Source organism: Notechis scutatus, chromosome Z (genome assembly GCF_049901735.1).
Source record: "Notechis scutatus isolate UNSWTSFEM ecotype Mainland chromosome Z, rNotScu1.2, whole genome shotgun sequence".
NCBI lineage: Eukaryota > Metazoa > Chordata > Lepidosauria > Squamata > Elapidae > Notechis > Notechis scutatus.
The window spans coordinates 72,760,177-72,781,045 of record NC_142025.1 but is presented as its reverse complement, the minus strand read 5'-3'; the positions used below and the strand labels follow the sequence as shown (position 1 = coordinate 72,781,045).

Sequence of the window (20,869 nt, the reverse complement as noted above, 5' to 3'; positions counted from 1 at the left end):
ATCATAATAACATTCATACTATAATAACAATAATATTTAGCTTGTCTATTTTAACAAATCTCCATTTTAACATTTAACCTTTTTGTGTCCCCATATTTCTAACTTCTGTTTCTATTATCTAACCATTGATAAAATAGATCCCGTATCAAAAAATATTCAGTTTCTTCTTTGTTCTTAATAGTGTTAGTCTATCCATTTTGGCACATTCTAACATTTCTTAATTATACTCTCATCTGTTGGGATGTCATCATTCTTCCACTGTTGTGCAAATGCAATTCTGGCTGCAGTTAGTACATGTAGAATCAGATATATAGTCCTTTTATCATATTTTTCTGGCAGAATGCCTAATGGAAATATTTCTGGCTTCAAGTCTATATGCTGCTTTATCATTTTTTCCAGCCAAGTATATATTTTCGTCCAATATTTTTTAGCTTTTGGGCATGCCCACCACATATGGTAATATGAACCAGGTATCTGATTGCACTTCCAACATTTAGCAGATCTATCGTTAAACATTTTTGCCAGTGTTAGTGCAAAATGCCATCTATAGAACATTTTATACAAATGTTCTTTATATGCAGTTGACATAGTCAATTTAACATCTCTATCCCACAATTTCTGTCATTTGTCCAGTTCTATTGCATATCCAAAGTTTTTAGTCCAAACAATCATTGTCTCCTTTACCTGCTCACTTTCAAGTTTAATACTTGATAAGTAACAATATATTTTCTTTATCAGTTTTTCTTCAGTTCCAGTTAATAATAATTTATTAAAACCATACTTTTTAGCATCTTTATTATATTGAGATTGTATCTGCATTTGTGGCCACCATGCAATGTCCATCCCTTGATTATTAAGTTCCTACTTGGTTTTTAGTCCCCCTTTTTCATACATGGATACAGTTGTGTTCATAAGTTTACATACCCTGGCAGAATTTATGATTTCTCAGCCATTTTTCAGAGAATATGAATGATAACACAAAAACTTTTCTTTCACTCATGGTTACTGGTTGGCTGAAGCCATTTATTATCAATCAACTACGTTTACTCTTTTTTAAATCAAAATGACACTAGAAACTACCCAAATGACCCTGATCAAAAGTTTACATACCCTGGTGATTTTGGCCTGATAACATGCACACAGGTTGGCACAAAGGGGTTTGAATGGCTATTAAAGATAACTATCCTCACCTGTGATCTGTTTGCTTGTAATTAGTGTGTGTGTGTGTATAAAAGGTCAATGAGTTCCTGGACTCCTGACAGACCCTTGCATCTTTCATTCAGTGCTGCAGTGATGTTTCTGGCTTCTGAGTGATGGGGAAAGCAAAAGAACTGTCAAAGGATCTGGGAAAAGGTAGTTGAACTGTATAAAACAGGAAAGGGATATAAAAAGATATCCAAGGAATTGAGAATGCCAATCATCTGTGTTCAAACACTAACCAAGAAGTGGAAAATGAGGGGTTCTGTTGAAACCAAACCACGGAAGACCAACTAAAATTTCAGCCACAACTGCCAGGAAAATTGTTTGGGATGCAAAGAAAAACTCACAAATAACTTCAGGTGAAATACAGGACTCTCTGAAAACATGTGGTGTGGCTGTTTCAAGATGCACAATAAGAAGGCACTGGAAGAAAGATGGGTTGCATGGTCAAGTCGCCAGAAGAAAGCCATTACTACGCAAATGCCACAAAGTATTCCACTTACAATATGCCAAACAACACAGAGACAAGCCTCAAACATTTTGGCACAAAGTCATTTGGAGTGATGAGACCAAAACTGAGGTTTTTGGCCACAACCATAAACACTACATTTGGAGAAGAGTCAACAAGGCCTATGATGAAAAGTACTGTGAATCATGGAGGTGGATCGCTGATGTTTTGGGGATGTGTGATCTACAAAGGTACAGGGAATTTGGTCAGAATTGATGGCAAGATGAATGCAGTATGTTATCAAAAGATACTGGAGGAAAATTTGCATTCATCAGCCTGGAAGCTGCGCATGGGACGTACTTGGACATTCCAACATGACAATGATCCTAAACACGGCCAAGTCAACTATCATTGGCTATAGCAAAATAAAGTCAAGGTTCTGGAGTGGCCATCTCAGTCTCCTGACCTCAATATGAATGAGCCACTCTGGGAAAATCTCAAACGTGCAGTTCATGCAAGACAGCCCAAGAATTTACAGGAACTGGAGGCTTTTTGCCAGGAAGAATGGGCAGTTTTACCATCTGAAAAGATAAAGAGCCTCATCCACACATACCATAAAAGACTTCAACCTATCATTGATATTAAAGGGGACAATACACCGTATTAAGAACTGGGATATGTAAACTTTTGATCAGGGTCATTTGGGTAGTTTCTGTTGTCATGATTTAAAAAGAGTAAACACAGTTGATTGATAATAAATAGCTTCAGCCAACCATTAACCATGAGTGAAAGAAAAGTTTTTGTGTTATTCATATTCTCTGAAAAATGGTCAAGAAATCAAAAATTCTGCCAGGGTATGTAAACTTAAGAGCACAACTGTATCTTTATATCTTACATTTTTTCCATATTAATAACATTAGTATCAATGCTTTCATTGTGGAAAGCCAGACTGGTATTTTCAAATTATGTTGTTCTTTATTTTTAACCCACACTGATAACAATGCATTTCTAACATAATGTATTTGAAAGTAGTTATATAGCAGGGGGATAATTTAATCACAGTATTCAATCTACCCTAATGGATGTTGCAGACATTTTTCAAATATAAATTCATGTATAGGGCCTTAAACTATCAAGATACCACAATGGTTATATTTAATGGTAGTTAAATTCAACTATCAGTAACAGAAGCAATTAGTTATGTAAAAAAATGAAAATATTTGAAGTTCACGTTACAAAATAATAGTTGCATGTAAATAAATTTTTTATTTGTTTATGATGACAGCTTTTTAACAACATCCTTTTTTTCCAGCGGTTCTGAGAGCATGTGCTGATGGAGGTGCCAATTATTTGCACTGTATCACCGATGGGAACCGTGACAGGTACACTTACAATAAAATGTTCTAATAATTTGTGTATCTTATCTACACATAAAATGCTGATTAAAGCACGTTGATTAAATTTATTTTTTTCATTATCTGGTTTCTACATAGTACCAGGCTACTGGTACCTCATAAAAACATAACAGGCTACTTTTCAAGTACCTTAAGGTCATTGTTTTTTCCCATTTCTATAAGAAAAAATACTGATGTGAAGCCATGGGCTGTAGAAACACAATTAATAATGTCACAAAATAGAAAGCATTTACAATTCAACATAGAAATGTCATTTTTATATTGAAGCCCTACGATTCAAATTTTAATGTCACATTTCTTCACCTTATTCTATTAAATGAATCTAACAGATACTAAGAAATGAGACTTGGAAATGGTGGTTTAATGTAAGGATGATTGTGCATGCTATAATAAAAAGCATACATTGGAGCACAAATATTACACTGGTTGCTTTTGAATAAGCTTTTTCATCTTTAAGAGTTGAGAAAGGTTTTGTGATGACTCTCCCGGATGCTTCCCAGATATATCTTCAGGTTTCAGTTCAGGGGAGGATGAATCAACTCCTGACAGGAAGGGAGTTGATTAATGGCTACAAGCAGTTGTCTGAGAGTGATTTGGCTGAAGCAGAGCTGCAGCAGGACAGCTCTGAGGCGTCAAATGGAGAAAGCATGCAGATACAGCCAGTCAGGAAGGAAGAAAAGGAAGTGCCTTCTGTACCTGATCCAAGAACACATAGGGCAGAGAAAAGGCAGGAACAAGATTACTCACGAAGAAAAAGCCTCACATTTCTAGATGGGCTGCATTAGAAGCAGGCTATTTAGCACAGCAGATAGATGGAGGTGATTCTGGGAACAACATGTTCATTTCCTAGGTGTGTGTTTTCTGGTCATTGTAATTCCTGCCTTGCTTTGGGTTGACACAGTGCCTTGACTTGGATTGTGCCTTGCGAATTCTGGACTTTTCTTGCCTTGTGAACCCAAACATGCTTTATCAAGAGGCAACTGGACTTTCTGGATTTCTTTGAAGATGTTTTGCTTCTCATCCGAGAAGCATTATCAGTTGACTGGATGATGGGGAATAGAAAAAAGTATATTCCTTGCAGACAGCTAGTCATTTGCATTCTTTCAGTGAGCCATTAAGGCCACCTGGAGGTTTATTCATGTCATCAGGGTCACCTGAGTGGTGCAAATGGGTGTGGAGCCTTCTTGGGACTGTTGAAAGGACTGTGTTGTAGACCCTGATGACACAGATATACCTCATGAATGTATGCCAAATTTATATAATCCTGGCATAGTAATCTATGGTGTGAAGGTCAATCTAACTACCAAAGCACTCCAATAATGAGGAGTATTATTGCTCAGGAGAAGTCAATAGGTAACACTCCTGTATTTTTTTTAAAATCACACCTATAAACAGTATAAAGAGATAGATGATACAATGTCCAATAATAGATTCACAAGACAGATACCATTCAACATGCTACTAAAGAAGAGCTTTCAAAGTACTATCAGTGTTAATAATATGGGTAGATTAAAGCCTTCAGCCCATCTAGTTCTTTTCATTAAAAGGAAAATTCAAGGATTGAAAGAAAATTACAGTGGGAAAATAGCATCAAGAAGCATGACCATTGAAAAAATAGACACAAGGAAAAATGAAACTAGAAATTGACATCAGAAGCATTAATTAATTGAAATAGGTTGGAATTGCATATTTTCAGTCAGACATTCATACTGTTTCCTGTTCTGTCTCACCTTTCTTCTTTCCCAAAAGATGAAAGAGTACAAACTCACACAAACACAGGCAGGCAAGCTGGCTCGGACTTCACAGAGTTAATTCTTTGGAACTGATAATGTCCTTGGCATTCCAACACGCTCTGCCTGCCAAGTCCGAACTGATAACAAGTAAAAAGCTACTCACGGAAAATTACAAGGCAGACCACAAAAATCATTCACAAAGAAAACCTGAAGTAAGATTAAACTTTGTCCCGTACAAAGTTCCAGCCAACAACACACCCACTTTTATCCCCTGTGGGGTGTGGCTCAATGACTCAGCTCACTCTCTGACCCTCCCACGCCTCCTACGTTGCTGCTCAGGATCAAGCCAACATTCTTCCTCTTGACTCCCTGTCAGGGGCTACTCCGATATGCCTTCCTCCTGATTAATCTCAGGCTGTTCCTCTCGGTTGTCTGATGAAACCTACTTGTATAATACTTGGAAAGGTGTTAAAATAGCAGGAAGGTGGATGGACTCAGTTACAATAGCAATTGGTACACTTTTGGAAGAACTGAAGGAGCAGGTTGTGGTTGCTAAGAATCAACATTGACTTGCTGACACATGATCAATCAAACAAGCAAGTTATTTTGTGGGATTGTGCAATCTTTTCTATGCAAAAACAAAAAAGATGGAAACATAGTATATGTTTGTAATTCTTTACACCCAAATCTATCTTTCCCCTTTTTCACATGACACTCATCCAATCCCAGAGAATTCAGGTGCTTTAAAATTACTGATACAGATAAGGACTAATTTTGATCCCTAAATATTCGGAACATTATATTGCCTTCAAAACATTGCACAACTCTTTCATCTTGTAATTGCAGCACAACACATTTTTTTCAGGCTGCACATATTTTTTAATCAATAGAGTGTTATATATTTATTATTATCATTGTCAATTAATTAGTAGTAGAATTAATATTCATTTAGATTTTGTCCTGATCCAGCCATTATTTTGAGTGGCCACTCATGTGAGAATGGTATATGCATGTATTTGTTGGAAAGAAGACTCTTGGATTTAAGTAGGCCAGTTGGCAAACCTTTTTTTTAAAAAAATAGATAGATTGGGCAGCATTTTTAGGACTGGTTATAACATTTTTCCCATTTTATCTTTGGGAGGGCATTACCATAAATGGAAGATAATTTTTTCTTTTAGGTAGGTACAAAATAGGCTCCTTTACACATGACAACATTCCTTTGTCATTTTTAAATCTGAGTAAGCTTTTTCTTGTTATTTGGCAGAAGAGAGGAAAGCAGTAATAACTCTTGCATATTTTAAAATATTTTTAAGGTAAATAACTTGCACCAGTAATAGAGACATAATGGTATAATGATGTTACCTCAATACTAATTATCTTACTATGATTTAAATGATACTTATATCTCCCATGTTCATAATTTTTATAATTTAATATGCTTACAAATACATGACATTCAAAATAGCCTTTTGACCTGACATGTTATAAAAAGTAAGGCTTGCACATATAGTCATTTTCCATATTTCCCCAAACCTTCACATCTTGAGATTATTCACATTCACTGGAAATGCTACTGCTGTTTAAAATGAGAATCATATAATAATATTGTTTGGCAGAGTATTATATTTTGGTATTTTGAAATATAAAGTACCTTGCATATTTATCCAAAAGCTAATGCAATCTGCTATTTGGCATATTAAACTTCCTTTGATATCTAGCAGTTTTAACTAGTCAGAAAATAATATATAAAATCAATGGGGAAATAATATTGTATTTCATTTTATTTCAGAACTCATTGAACAAAATACAAATAGCATTCATAAACATAAACAAATTTTTATCAAATACGTATTCATAAATGTAAACACATTAATAGAAAAACCAATTATTGTATTACTCACAAATAGTCTTATATAATCTTTACTGATTTAAAATAGAATAGAGCTAGAAGGGATTGAAAAACTGATTGATTTACCTGTGAATGATTTTGGATTGCTTGTTTGGACTTTGCTTAAACTTTCTGGAAGTAAAAACCTACATTTACTGTACAGTGTATCTGTGTGCTGTGTGTGTATTATTCAAACACTACTCTCAAATATGTCTTCCTGTATGCGCTCATTCTCCTAACGGGGAATTACCTCAACATTGTCTTCTTAAAAAACTCCAGTCATGGAGCACCCATGAATTGGCTCGGTAAACCTTATTATTTTTAGATTATTTATTATCAAAGATTATTTTTATGCCATAAATCTGTTATTTGCCTTTAGTCACAAAAATGGATAGAAATATTTTACTTCACTTTTGCCATGTGTCCCTTGTTATTCTCATTCATCAATGCACTTTTAGTAAAGGTTTGTGTGCTCAAAGAACACTATCAAACTGATGAGATTGTTTCCACCCCCACCAGCACTTAACTCAAGTCTAGCCCCTTCTTTAACATTTGTTTAGTCATTTTAGAATCACAGCATATATACAATTCTATGACAACTTTGAAAAATCTGCATTCAACCAATATCCTGGTACCACCAGACCTCTTTGAGGTAGTTGGATGTAATGACCTGCATATTTATTTGTTTAAACTATCCAAGCTTATTTATCAGTTTGTTTTTTATCAATCCCTTTATTATAGAATCTACAATATCTGCACTTCTCTTTTTGGTTTAAGAAGTATTCAAAACTCAGAGTGTGAGAAACTCAAGATATCCCTTAAGCCTTTAAGCCTTTAATACCCATTGCTATTCCTTTCATATTAATATTATCATCACAAAATTCAGATTTTTCTGTAATTTCTGAAAGTGTTCAGTCAGGATTCTGAAATTTTAGAGAGGTCAGAGGCTCTTTATTTCTGATCTTAGCAACAAGGCATAGTGTGGCCAAAAAATCATTTGGTTCTCCAAGGTATTAAGACTTCTTCAGTCTTGGAAATGGGGCTGACATCATGGTGATACAACACATATCCACAGGGCTTCGTGGAATCACACCTAATTCAACCTGCCACAAGGTTCCGAGGGACCCAAGTCATCCTGGAGGGGTGATGAAGACAGAGAGACTCCGTCGATCACAAGGAGACTGCAAATTCCTTGTTTGATCCAGAGGAAGTGCTCAATCCGGAGGGAAGAAAAAGACAGCCATTGTGTGCCTGACTGAAGCTGTGACAGCTGATCAATTAAGCAAGCTTAAAAAACTGAGGAACAGTGTGGTTGATCTGGGTGAGATTTTTCCAACTTCTGTTGAGGAACCTGCCCCCTTAAAGTCAGCCTGAGTAAAAGTGGACTCAAAGAGGAGGAGGTAGAATTGTTTGTTTTCCACCACCCCCAATAATAGTGGCAACTAAGCTTAAGAGCTACCTATAGAAGTAGAAACAGAGAAAAGAGAACCTATCAGGAAAGAGAAAGAAGTTTAAATCCAAGAAAATTGGATTGGCAATTTTAACTACAATATTGACTAAGATTAAAACTTTCTGGAATATGAAATTCTGACCCCTGGGACTTTTATAAAGCTTTAGATCAGTTAATGCAATACAAGTTAATGAGAGGAAAAGGAGAAAATTAGAGCAACTGTGACGCCTACAGGTGGAGAAAAACACTGAGAAGTAAAAGTGAGTGAAAGGATGGCCTTCAATGTCTGCTGAAGATTAGCCTGTTTGCTACAAATAACATCTGCACAGGCAAATTCTTTATATGGGATAGCAGAGACAGAGAGTGAAACATTGTAACTTTTAAAACAGTGTAGCTCTTTGAAATTATATGGAACTAAACAGACAAACTAAATAGAAACTGGGAAATAGCAGGGAAATATTTTTTTTTTCTGAACACTCCTTTTGGTGACTTATAAGCCTTTGTTTTTGAACTCTGGGGCTTGGTGAGCCTATGTGGATTACAAATTTATCAAGAGAAGAAGAGAACAGTGTTTGAAGAACTTGGGGACTAACAAACAATATTTTTTGGATTACAACAATAGAAAGTGTGAAATTACTTGGAGACTGAGAATAAAAAGGGGGGGAAAGAAAAAGGGATCTGCTGGTGGCTTGACTTGTGAAAATATTTATTAAAAGTGGGAAATTGGTTCGGGATTGAGGAAACATTGGTATAATATTTGAGTTATTATTGATTATCTCTTTTAAACCCCTTAAAGACTTTAAGATTATTCAAAATGATGAGAACCTCAAACTTTAGCAAATTAGGGGGAAAATGCATCTGCGCCATTAGCAGCAGCAGCAGATAGTCCAGCAAATCAAAGATCTTTGGATAGCATGTTGAAACAGGAAAAAATAAACAAGATGCAAGCCGAAATGAAATCAATGCTCCAATTACTTCAAGAAGCCACAACAAAAATTTGGAAGACATGAAGGAAATAATGGAAAAGATGGATGATAAAATGAATATTCAACAAATAATAACTAAAAATGAACAACAGATCCAGAAAATAGAAATCAGAACAAACAGAGAAAAAAGTGGAAGAAATGGATAATAGGCTAACACAGGCAGATAAAAATCTTGAGAAATAGTATTTACGTTGGAAATGGATAAAGCTGAATATTTTTTGAGGTTCCAGAACACTGAGGAAGAAAAAGGGGAAAATTCACTAATTGAATTCCAAGAGGACTGCCAAATGACGACTGAAAAAGAGGAAGGTGCAGTAGGTGGAAAGGAGGAAGCCAAAGAACAACGTGAACCAAGATCCACGAGAGCTGCCAAACCTAATTATAAAATATAACCATGAAAGAGAAAAAATTGATTACAATTAATATAAATGGACTTAACTCAGCCGTTAAAAGAAGGAAAACTTTCCATAAATTAGAGAAATTAAAATGTACAAGAAGTACATATTAAAAAGCAATATGAACAATTGTTGATACAGCCAAAACTAGGGAAAATATTTACGTCCTTGACACAATGCAAGAAAAGAGGAGTGGTTTGATATATTAAAGAGACCATTCCAGCGAAATTGATTTATACTGATGACGACGGAAGAATACTAATGGTGGAAATAATGGATAATAATATGAAAACACTCCTGATTGCAATCTATGCCCCAAATGACAATCAAGAAGAATTTTATAAAAAATTACATATGAAAATAATTGAACTGGACTATGCTAATATAGTTATGATGGGAGATTTTAATAGAATTGTAGACAACAAACTGGACTATACAGCACAGAAAACAATAAAGTAAAATAGAAAGACTCTCCCTAAATCTTTTTTTAAAATGGTAGATGAAATAAACTTAAAAGATAAACGGAGAGAAAGAAATGCTAAAACTAAACAATACACCTTCTACTCAAATAGACACTTATCATGGTCCAGAATAGATATGATATGGATGTCAACAGAATTGTTAACTAATATTCAAGAAATAAATATTGAAACAAGTACTTGGGCAGATCACAATCCAATGTCAATGAAATGGAAAGGACAAAAAAGAAGATCTAGATGGACATTAAATAATACTATTTTAAAGGAAAAAGACTTCACACAGTGGATGGAGAAAGAACTGGCTTTTTTCTTTGGAGAAAACAAAAAAGAAGATACATCAATCCAGAATGTACGGGATACAATGAAGGCATACGTTAGAGGCTTGATAATAGACTATACAAGGAAAAGAAACACCATGAAAAGATTAGCCTCTAAGGCATTAGAGGATGAGTATAAAGGACTTGAAAAAGAGCTACAGAAAATGCCACAGAAAAAGGACATTAAGTTAAAAATGGATATAACCAAACATAAAATGGGTCTAATAGAAAAAGAAGAATTAGCACAGAAAATTAGAGGTGCTAAACAGAACTACTTTGAAGATGCAAATGAACCAGGTAGATGGTTAGCATATAAATTGAGAAAGGAGAAAGAATCAAGGAAAATATTGCAATTAATAGATGATCAAGGCCAAGTTTGCTATGGTAGTAAAGAGAAGAAGGAAATCATTTGAGACTATTATGGGAAACTATACACACAAGTGAATATTGATGAGGAAAGAGTCAAAAAGTACCTACAGAATGCTATGTTACCCCAGATACCTAAAGAGATTGAAATAATGTTAGAAAGCAATATAACAATGATGGAGTTAACTGAAGCACTCAAGAAGCAAAATAATGGAAAGGCACCAGGCCCAGATGGACTTCCGGCAGAATTTTACAAAACATTACAAGAATCGTTGAATCTTCCATTGCTAGAAGTTATGAATGAAGTTATGTTAAAGAAGAGGATACCTAAATCATGGTCAGAAGCTTATATTACACTTGTTCCAAAAGAGGAAGCCGATCCATTACAAATCAAGAACTATAGACCTATTTCCCTACTAAACGCAGATTATAAAATTTATGCTTCAATATTGGCAGAAAGACTTAAAAAATACTTAAATAATTTTATCCATCCTGATCAAAATGGATTTCTGCCAAAGAGACAAATTAAAGACAATATGAGAGTAATCTTGGACACTTTGGAATACTACGAGGCACACCCTGAAAAACAAATGGCTTTGATATTTCTGGAAAGGTGGCTGGTTTGAAAATAAATAAAGATAAGACAAAGATCTTGACAAAGAATATGCTATCAAGACAAAAGGAAGAACTGGCAGACCGATTGAAAATTCAGGTCACAAATAAGATCAAGTACTTGGGGATATACTTGACAGCAAGATGCAGTACACTAAAAGAGAATAATTATATCAAACTTAAACAGCAGATAGCGCTAGATTTGGCGAAATGGGAAAATTTACAACTGTCATTAATAGGGAGAATATCAACAATCAAGATGAATATATTACCCAGAATTTTATATTTGTTTCAAACAATTCCAATTAGGCTTGGAAAAGACTATTTTGAAGATTTAAATAAAATTGTGTTGAAATATATATGGCAAGCTAAGAAAGTGAGAATAAAGTTAAAACTTTTGCAAGATGCTAGAATAAGAGGAGGATTTGGTTTGCCTAATTGGGAGTTGTATTACCAAGCTACAAATTTGATGTGGGTTAAGGAATGGATAACATTAAGAAATACTAGATTGTTGACATTAGAAGGACATGATCTGTTGTTGGGGTGGTATGCTTTTTTATGGTATAAAAGAACTAAAACACAGGGGTACTTTAGAAGACATTATATACGGGAGTCTCTGTGGTTAAACTGGGAGAAGATTAAAAGACAATGTTATTTGAAAATTCCTATCGACTATTGAAGCATTTTCTTATCCTATAATATACAAAAAGGAACAAACAGTTAGATATGGTGAAATATTGAATGAAAAGGGTGAACTCAAATCTATACAAAAACTAGAGGAACAAGGTATAAAGATGAATTGGTTTTCATATGCGCAAATGCATTCAAGGTATGATAAAGATTCTAAAACAGAAGGTTTCTGTGATAAACTGACTGATTTAGATAAGATTTTGACAGGTACTGATGAAAAGGTGATCAAAAAATTGTATGGATATTTATTAGAAATTAAACTAGAAGAAGAAGAAGTTAAAGAAACTATGATTGCTTGGGGGAAGAATTTTGGATATGGGATTGATCTAGAGAAATTGCAAAAATTGTGGTGTCAAAATTATAAAATGACAATGTCAACAGCATATAAAGAAAATTTGTATAAGATGTTTTACAGGTGGCATTTTCCCCCGACAAGAATAGCAAGAATGTTCAAGAATAAATCCGAAAAATGTTGGAAATGTCATCAGACACCTGGCTCATATTACCATATGTGGTGGACTTGTGCGGATGCTAAAAAATACTGGACTAAAATCCACACGTGGTTGGAAAAAAATGACAAAAAAACATATAGATTTGAAACCAGAGATATTTTTATTGGGAATTTTACCTGAAATATATAGTAAAGACTTGAAATACCTGATTGTAAATGTATTAACAGCGGCTAGGATTGTATTTGCTAAAAACTGGAAAAATGAGAAAACACCATCACAGGAGGAAATCATTAGGAAAATATTGGAATGTGTTGAAATGAGCAGATTGACATTTGAAATTAGAGAACAGGATGATAAACAATTTTATAAAGTTTGGGATCTATCAATGGTTAGACAATAAAGTATAGTCACGAAATATGTAGAAAATACTAAATATATAAAGATGTATTCTTTCCTTATTATATCTACAAAATGATTTTAGGATAGATTTGGGATGATAATATGAATTGTCACAAAACAAATTAAGTAAAATATGATTATTTCCTAAAGCATGAATGAATAAAAGTATAGTCAAATGATTGATTAATAATGATACCAATGTATTTAATATTGGATTGAAAATATGAGATCATATACAATGTGATTGTAATTGAAAACTACAAAATGGAAGCACAAAACAATTTGTAAACCAACCGGCACACTGTATGTACATATATGGAAGATGGCCTGATGTTTTTATGTTTTGTTTGTTTATGTTTGTTTTAAAAACCAATAAAAATTTTTTTAGAAAAGGGGGAAATCTTGCAAAGATAATGGCAGAATTGTTGGCGGATGCCCTGGAGGTGGATAAGCAGGAGATGCTTACTGGGATGGATGAAATATTCAGAATATATACAAGATATGTGTCAAGGAACAAACTTCCCAGAGAGGTACATGTAAGATTCACTAAGAAGGCAATAAGAGCGGAGATACTTCATAGAGTAAGAGATGACCCACTGAAATATAAAAGGAGAGAAATAGTTTTGAAATAGATCCCTAGAAGAGTAAGAGATACAAGAAAACAATTTTTGACAAGACAACTAATTAAACATGAATTAAATTTCAGATGGCTGATACCTGTGGGAATATTGGTGACCTGGATGGAACAAAGACATAGACTGGATTCTATAAAAGAGCTAAAGAAGAAGATTGTTATTCAGATAGTCAAGAAAATTAAATATTTAGGAATTCAATTAGGTTTGTAACTATTAAAGAAGATAACTACTATAAACTGGTGCAACAAATTAAAACAGACTTGGAGAAGTGGAAAACCTTGCTGTCATTGATGTGAGGAATAACTACTATAAAAATGAATATCCTGTTGAGATTGTTATATTGATTTCAAACAATACCGATAAAATTGAAAAAAAATATAATTTGAAGAATTAAATAAAACAATATTAAGATATATTTGGCAAGGGAAAAAAGCAAGAGTAAGTTTGAAAATGTTGCAAGATTCTAAAAACAAAGGTGGTTTTGGGTTGCCAGTTTAGGAATTGTATTACCAGTCTTCAGTACTTACTTGGTTGGAAGAATGGATTGGTTTGAGGCACAAAAGATTATTAACTTTGGAGGGACATGATCTCCAATTGGGCTGGCATGCTTTTTTATTGTATAGAAAAAACAAAATACGTAAGTATTTTGTATTACATTACATCAAGAACGCACAATTATTAGTATGGGAGAAAATTAAAGAATATCACTATTTTAAAATATCAATATGGCTCTCCACAGTGGAGGCATTGGTTCATCCAAATGTTATTGATATAGAAAATATTACTAGATATAAAGACATTTTGAATGATAAGGAGGAACTTAGTGGTCAAGGGATTGATATAATATGGTGGTCACAAGTACAGATACAATTCCAATATGAGAAGGATGCTAAAATGTGTGGTTTGTATAAAGAACTAACAGAATTAGACCAATACAGGGACAAATTAAAAACTAATAAAGAAAATATGTAGCTATTTGTTAAGTATCGAGATAGAAGATGAACAAGTAAAAGAGACATTGGTATAGGCTAAAATTTTTGGTTATTCAATTGTGTCAGAGTATATTCATTAACTGGCAGAGACATGGTTAATGAAGTCAGCAAGTGAGTAAGCATGGCAACAGACCAGCCAATGGGAGCTGACAGACTGGGTGTGGTTTGGCTCTGTGTTGCAGAGAATTGAAACTGAAATAGTTTGCTTGCTTGCTGAAACTGATATCTGCTCTGAACTGCTGTTTCTTGTGTTTTTGCTTATGTTACATTGAAAGAATCTACAATGGTATGGTAAACTTTATTCATATTATTATGTTTATAAAGAAGTTAATGATCCTGCTGAATCAGTCATCTGTGTGTTTTCTGGACTTGAATTTCTGCTGCAAATTCTAACAGATTATGGGCCCAGCCAGAACACGCACACACAATCAAAAAAAATACTGCATAGTAATTTTAAGCTGAGAGAGACTGTCAGTGTTTAAAATGAGAAACAAGACAGAGAGAAAAGCTTTGCAGGATGGCTGAGAAAATTAAGGAGAGCTCTCTGTCTTGATTAGGTCAGAAGAGTTATATTATTTGGGCTGCAAAGATGGAATGTTTCCTGAAAGCTAAAGAGCTGTGGGATATTGTGGAAAACCCACCCCAAGCACCCTTAACTGCTGCAGATCAAAGGGATAAAACATCTTAAGTTTACAAGATGAGCAGTTTATCAAGTTTATTAAAGACTGCAAATGAGCAGTTTATTAAAGACTGCAAATGAGGTCTGGAAGAAATTAAGCCCTGTACATGTGAGTTTGTCAGCAAGCAATATTGTGCAATTATCAAGAAAGTTGTACAGCGCCAGTTTGCAACCAAGAGAATCCATTGAATAGCATCTGGTGAACATGAAAACTTTGTTTGTGGAGTTAGAACAGCATGGAATGCAGATTCCTGAATATCAATAAGTGCTTTTGGTTTTAAACAGTATAGATCAGTGGTTGCCAACTGGTGGGCCACAGCCCACTGGTGGTCCGTGAGAACATTTTGGTGGGCTGCAGTGTGCTGACGACCAGATGGCTGGCGGGGAAGTGGGGCAATCCTGCAGTCTCCCTAGCAAACCCATGTGTGGCTGCTGCCTCCTGCCTCAGCCCATCAAGGAGGCTGAGCAGCAGTGGGAAGAGCGGGGACCTCCTGAACCACAGGAAGCGGCAGCCAGTGATGCCCTCAGGTGAAGATGTTGAGAGGAGGAGACTCAACCCCCTCTTCCTCCTCACCAGAAGTGCTCACACGCCCGGGAGAAGGAGGAGGCTTGTTGGGTGCCAGAGGGGCAGTGAGCACTTTGCGTTTGAGCGCTTCTGGTGAGGAGGAAGAGAAGCTCTTGAGGGGAGGGGGTTGAGCCACCCCCTTCTGGCAAGGAGGAAGAGAAGCTCCTGAGGGGAAAGGCTTGCAACATCTTCACCTGAGGACATCGCTGGCAGCCGCTCAACCTCCTCAATACATGGAGGCAGGAGGCAGGATATAACATCCGTTCCAAGGAACCTTGGGAAGGGCTCCAATGCCGTGATCTCCCATGCATATTAGAACACGTTTGCGGGTGAGATCTGGCTAACTAACCCTCCAGGTCTCCCTGGGCCAGGAACAAGCCCACGCTGCTTCCGAGAGCCCCTTGAGACCCGAAAGGCCCACGTCTACGATATTAATCCATCCGCCGCCCGTATCACCACCATCTAGTCTTCACGTGGCTCATCAGCCTCTGGATAGCAAGGTTCTCACCACCCAGCAACACTTCAGGGGTTCCTTTCCTCTCCCCCCAGGGACAGGGGGGAAAAGAGAAAGAGAAAGGGAGAAAGGCAGAAAGAGAGAGAGAAAGAGAGGGAGGAAGGGAAAGAGGGAGAAAGGCAGAAAGAGAGAGACAGAGAAGGAGTCTCTGGGAGAAAGGGAGGGAGGGAAAGAGAGAAAGAAAAAGAGGGAGAAACAGAAAGAGAAAAAAAGAGGGGAAGAGAGAAAGAGAAAGGGAGAAAGAGAGGGCGGAGGGAAAGAGAGAAAGATGAAGAAAGAAAGAGGAAGGCAGAGAGAGATGAGAGAGAGAGGGAGAAAGGGAAGGAGGGAGGGAGGGAAAGAGAGAAAGGGGGAAGGAGAGAAAGAGAGGGAAGGAGGGAAAGAGAGAGAGAAAGAGGAAGAAAGGGAGAAAGAGAGAGGAGGTAGGGAAAGAGAGATGAGATAGCCCGGTATTTTGCTTTTTGTGGGAAATGGGTCCAAATGACTCTGAGCATTTAAGTTTGCAGAAACAGGCAGCCAAGCTAAGTGCTTGAAGGACCCCATCCTGTCAGTGGGACTTCGGGCACTTCAGCGAGTGGCATGCTGGATTCATATTAGTGATCTGCGGGATTTAAAATTATGAATTTGGTGGTCTCTGAGGTCCAAAAGGTTGGCGATCCCTGGTATAGATGACATGTGGGACATTGTTTCTGCAGTGTTTGAATGCAAATCAGAGCAGGAACTGCGTTTGGAAATTCTTAAAGCGTGTCTATTAGCTGAAGAGCACAAATGCCATTACAGAAAAAGCCAGGAGCAGGAGAAATTCCTGAGGAGGGGGCCCAAGGAGCAGAATGGAAAATTCCACAGACTGGCTGTCTCCAGAGAAGAGCAGCAGGGAATATTAGATTGCAACCCAGCAACAGAAGAGGTGCTTCATTTTTGGAGAAACAATTCATTTAAAGAGACACTGCTTCCAAAGAAGCAAGTTGCAAGGAAGAAATTATTTGAAAGACAGACGCAGTTTGCAAAGAAGACCATCAGTTAGCTGATGGACAGGATGGATGCTGTTGCAAAAGCCAGCTATTCCAGGAGAGATCAATGGATGATTGATAATGGAACTAGTCAAACAATTGTTAATAATTCTAAATTGTTTTACATGATGGATGCAGCTTCAGGAGATCCAGGAGCCTTGGCAAATGGCAAAAAGGCTAAAGTCATTGGAAGAGGCAGTGTGCAGATTCCATATTTGGAAACAAGGTTCAATGATGTTTTGTGTGTGCCTGAAATGGAGCATAATTTGCTGAGTATCTATAGTTTAGACAAACAAGGATTTGAGACCACATTTGTAAATGGGAAGTGTCTCATAAAGCACAATGGCAAAGTGTGCAAAGGTCATAAAGCAAGATAACCTTTATATTTTGCAAGGACAAAATATTCATGGTGCACAAACATCTGGCAATGTGGCAGAGCATGATTCATGTGTTCATCTCTTGCACCGTAAGCTTGGCCATGCCAACTTTAAAGTTGTTCAAAAAATAGGACAATAAGCAGAAGGATTGCGTGTAAAGGGATGTAATGCATATTTGGACTGTGCAGTATGCAAATCATCAAAATTCAAGGCATTTCCAGTAAGCAAAAGTAGCATAAGGCAGACAACAAGAGCTCTAGAACTGGTACATGCGGATTTGGTTGGGCCAATGTAAACCAGTTTGGGAGGAGCAAAGTATGCACTGGTCATTGTAGATGACTATAGCAGGTTTGGGTTCTGCTATTTACTAAAGAGTAAAATAGATGTGCTACAGAAATTTAAGTAATGGATAAACAGTATAAACAACAAGTATGTCAGCTGCAAACTGACAGAATTCATGTCAACAAGTTTTCAACAGTGGTTGGGACAGTTAGAAATAAAACACAGATGTACAAATCCTTACACAGCAGCTGAGAATGATGTTGCTGAGAAACGGAATGGAGTCTTACAAACCATGAAGGACTCACTGCTAGAGGATTCTGGTCTGAACAGGTCATATTGGGATGAAGCCATATTGACTGCTAATTATTTAATTAATAGGTTGTGGAGTTCCTCCATTAATGATACTCCATATGCAGTGCTATATGGGAGAAAGCCATCTCTGGCATATTTAAGGATATTTGGAAGCAATGCATGGGTGCATATTCCAAAGGCAGTTAGAAGAAAGGGACAACCAAAGGCTAGAAAGCTCAAGTTTATGCGGATTCCTTCCCATGAGACAGATTAGATATAGTACGAGAACAATAATAGATATATTAGAATATTATGAACTGCACCCAGGAAACCAAGTGGCTCTTGTTTTCCTAGATGCGCAAAAGGCCTTTGCTAATCTTAATTGGGATTTCATGAAATACCAGATTAATCTGATGAAATTTGGTGGTAATTTTGTAAAAATGCTAAATTCAATTTATGCTACACAAAAGGCAAAAGTACTGATAAATGGAGAAGCTACCAAACCATTTGAGATAAAGAAGGGTGTCAGGCAGGGATGCCCGCTGTCACCTCTGCTTTTTATAACAATTCTAGAAATATTATTGGACAGAATTAGATTGAACAAAGAAATTAAGGGAACAAAAATTAAAAGTCAAGAGTACAAATTACAAGCATTTGTGGATGACATGGTCTTTGTCATAGAAGGACCAATAGATTCGGGATCAGTATTATTAAATGAAATAGATAAATTTGGCAAATTGGCAGGATTAAACATTAACAAGGAAAAGACTACAATGCTAGTTAAAAACTTAACAAACAGTAAACAAAAAGAATTAGAGGAAATGATGGGATTACAAATTGTGAATAAGATCAAATATTTAGGCATTTGGCTAAGACCTAGAGCATCAACCCTGAGGGAGAACAACTATATCAAATTATTGCAACAAATTGGAAAGGATCTGGAAAATTGGAGTAAAATGCAAATCTCATTATTAGGTAGAATAGCAACGATCAAGATGAATGTACTACCCAAAATTTTGTACTACCCAATATTTATTTCAAACAATTCCGATATTATTGGATAAAAAATTCTTTAAAGACTTGGATAAAATTGTTATGAAATTCATTTGGGCAGGGAAAAAAACGAGAATAAAAAAATATATCTACAAGATAATAAAAGCAGAGGTGGCTTTGGACTTCCTGCCTGGGAGATCTATTACAAAGCGGCGGCATGAGTGTGGGTAAAGGACTGGATTAAATTGGGAAATAAAAGAATCTTAACACTTGAGGGCCTTGATTTACAAATAGGGTGGCATGCATTTTTGTGGAACCCAAACAATAAAAGCCATTCATATTTCTCGAGATACACTATACGTAAATCTCTGATTAAAATTTGGACAGATATTAGAAGGAACCATTACACTAAAATTCCAAGGTGGCTTTCAACAATGGAGGCGATGTTCCATCTCAACACGATGGATATTAGCAAAAATACCACCAAATTCTAGACAATGAGGGAAAGCTTAAATCGATTCAGAAATAATTATTGACAATTGGTCCTATTTTCAAATAAAAATGAGATATAATAGGGATGTAAAAGATTATGGATTTGAAATAAAAGACACTCAATTAGATAAAATACTCCTGGGCCTGGAGAAAAATATGATATCTAAATTATATAATTACCTACTAGAATACGAATTGGCTGAGGAAATTGTGAAAGGACCAATGCTAGCCTGGGAAAAAAAACTTTGGTTATAATATAGATCTGGACAACTGGGAGGAAATCTGGCAAAGGAATCTTACATTAACAAAATCAATACCATACAAGGAAAATCTATATAAAATGATATATAGATGGCATCTGGCACCCTCTAGATTAGCTAAAATATATCCAACAGTAAACCCAAGCTGTTAGAAATGTAAAGAAAAATTCGGTACCTATTTCCACCTTTGGTGGACATGCCCTGAGATTAAAAAATATTGGACAAGGATAAGAATATGGATAGAAGAAATGATTGAATGCAGACTGGAGTGAAAATTGGAACAGTTCCTCCTGGGGATGATTAAAGGGGACTATTCTCCCAAAGTGAGATACCTGATCATCCACTTACTAACAGAGGCGCGAATTTCTTTGGTGCAATATTGGAAAAGGCCCAACGTACCACCGATACACATTATTATTCAAAAAATTTATGAATGTGCCGAAATGGAGAGGCTCACGCTCAAATTAAATGGGAAGGATGATTCAGAGTACTACTTGGTCTGGGATAAATGGTACAATTGGGTAGAACTCAAGAAAAAGAATGTACAGAATAAATGAACCCAGGAAACATATTATATATAGTTGTATATACTGAATATATAAAATAATGGTTTCAAGCTTCTCCTCTAATACATAAACATTATGAACCATTCTAATTATTAAATAATACAGTTATAATCCATTAGCAATAGTAGAGTAACATGTGTTACTTATTTATTAATATATTATCTATAAGAGACAAGGAATACTTGCCAATTATTAGTTATTATTGTTCATTATGAACTATCAAACCTATTATCAAATGTAATAGAAAGAAATATGTTTACTGTCCTATTAGTATATTTACTATTTTTTATTTCTGTATACTCGTAAGTTTGTATCTTTTTAATCCATTGCAAATAAAGTTCATTTTAAAACTCGAAAAAAGAAAAAAGAAAGCTCAGGTTTAT

The 20,869-nt window shown here is 35.8% G+C and overlaps 1 protein-coding gene across 8 annotated transcripts in view; it reads left to right on the top strand.

Annotated features, from left to right (window-relative positions):
• The window catches only part of TPK1 (thiamin pyrophosphokinase 1), a 397,642-nt gene that overhangs the window by 162,096 nt on the left and 214,677 nt on the right, over positions 1 to 20,869 (top strand). For 7 of the 8 annotated variants that reach the window (XM_087945983.1, XM_087945977.1, XM_087945980.1 and 4 more), the window contains exon 4: positions 2,961 to 3,030. In XM_087945983.1, coding sequence (XP_087802109.1) covers positions 2,961 to 3,030 — 70 coding nt within the window. Of the gene's footprint in view, positions 1 to 2,960; positions 3,031 to 17,334; positions 17,452 to 20,869 lie in introns of those variants that run through there. The other variant, XM_087945976.1, reaches the window with a different exon arrangement.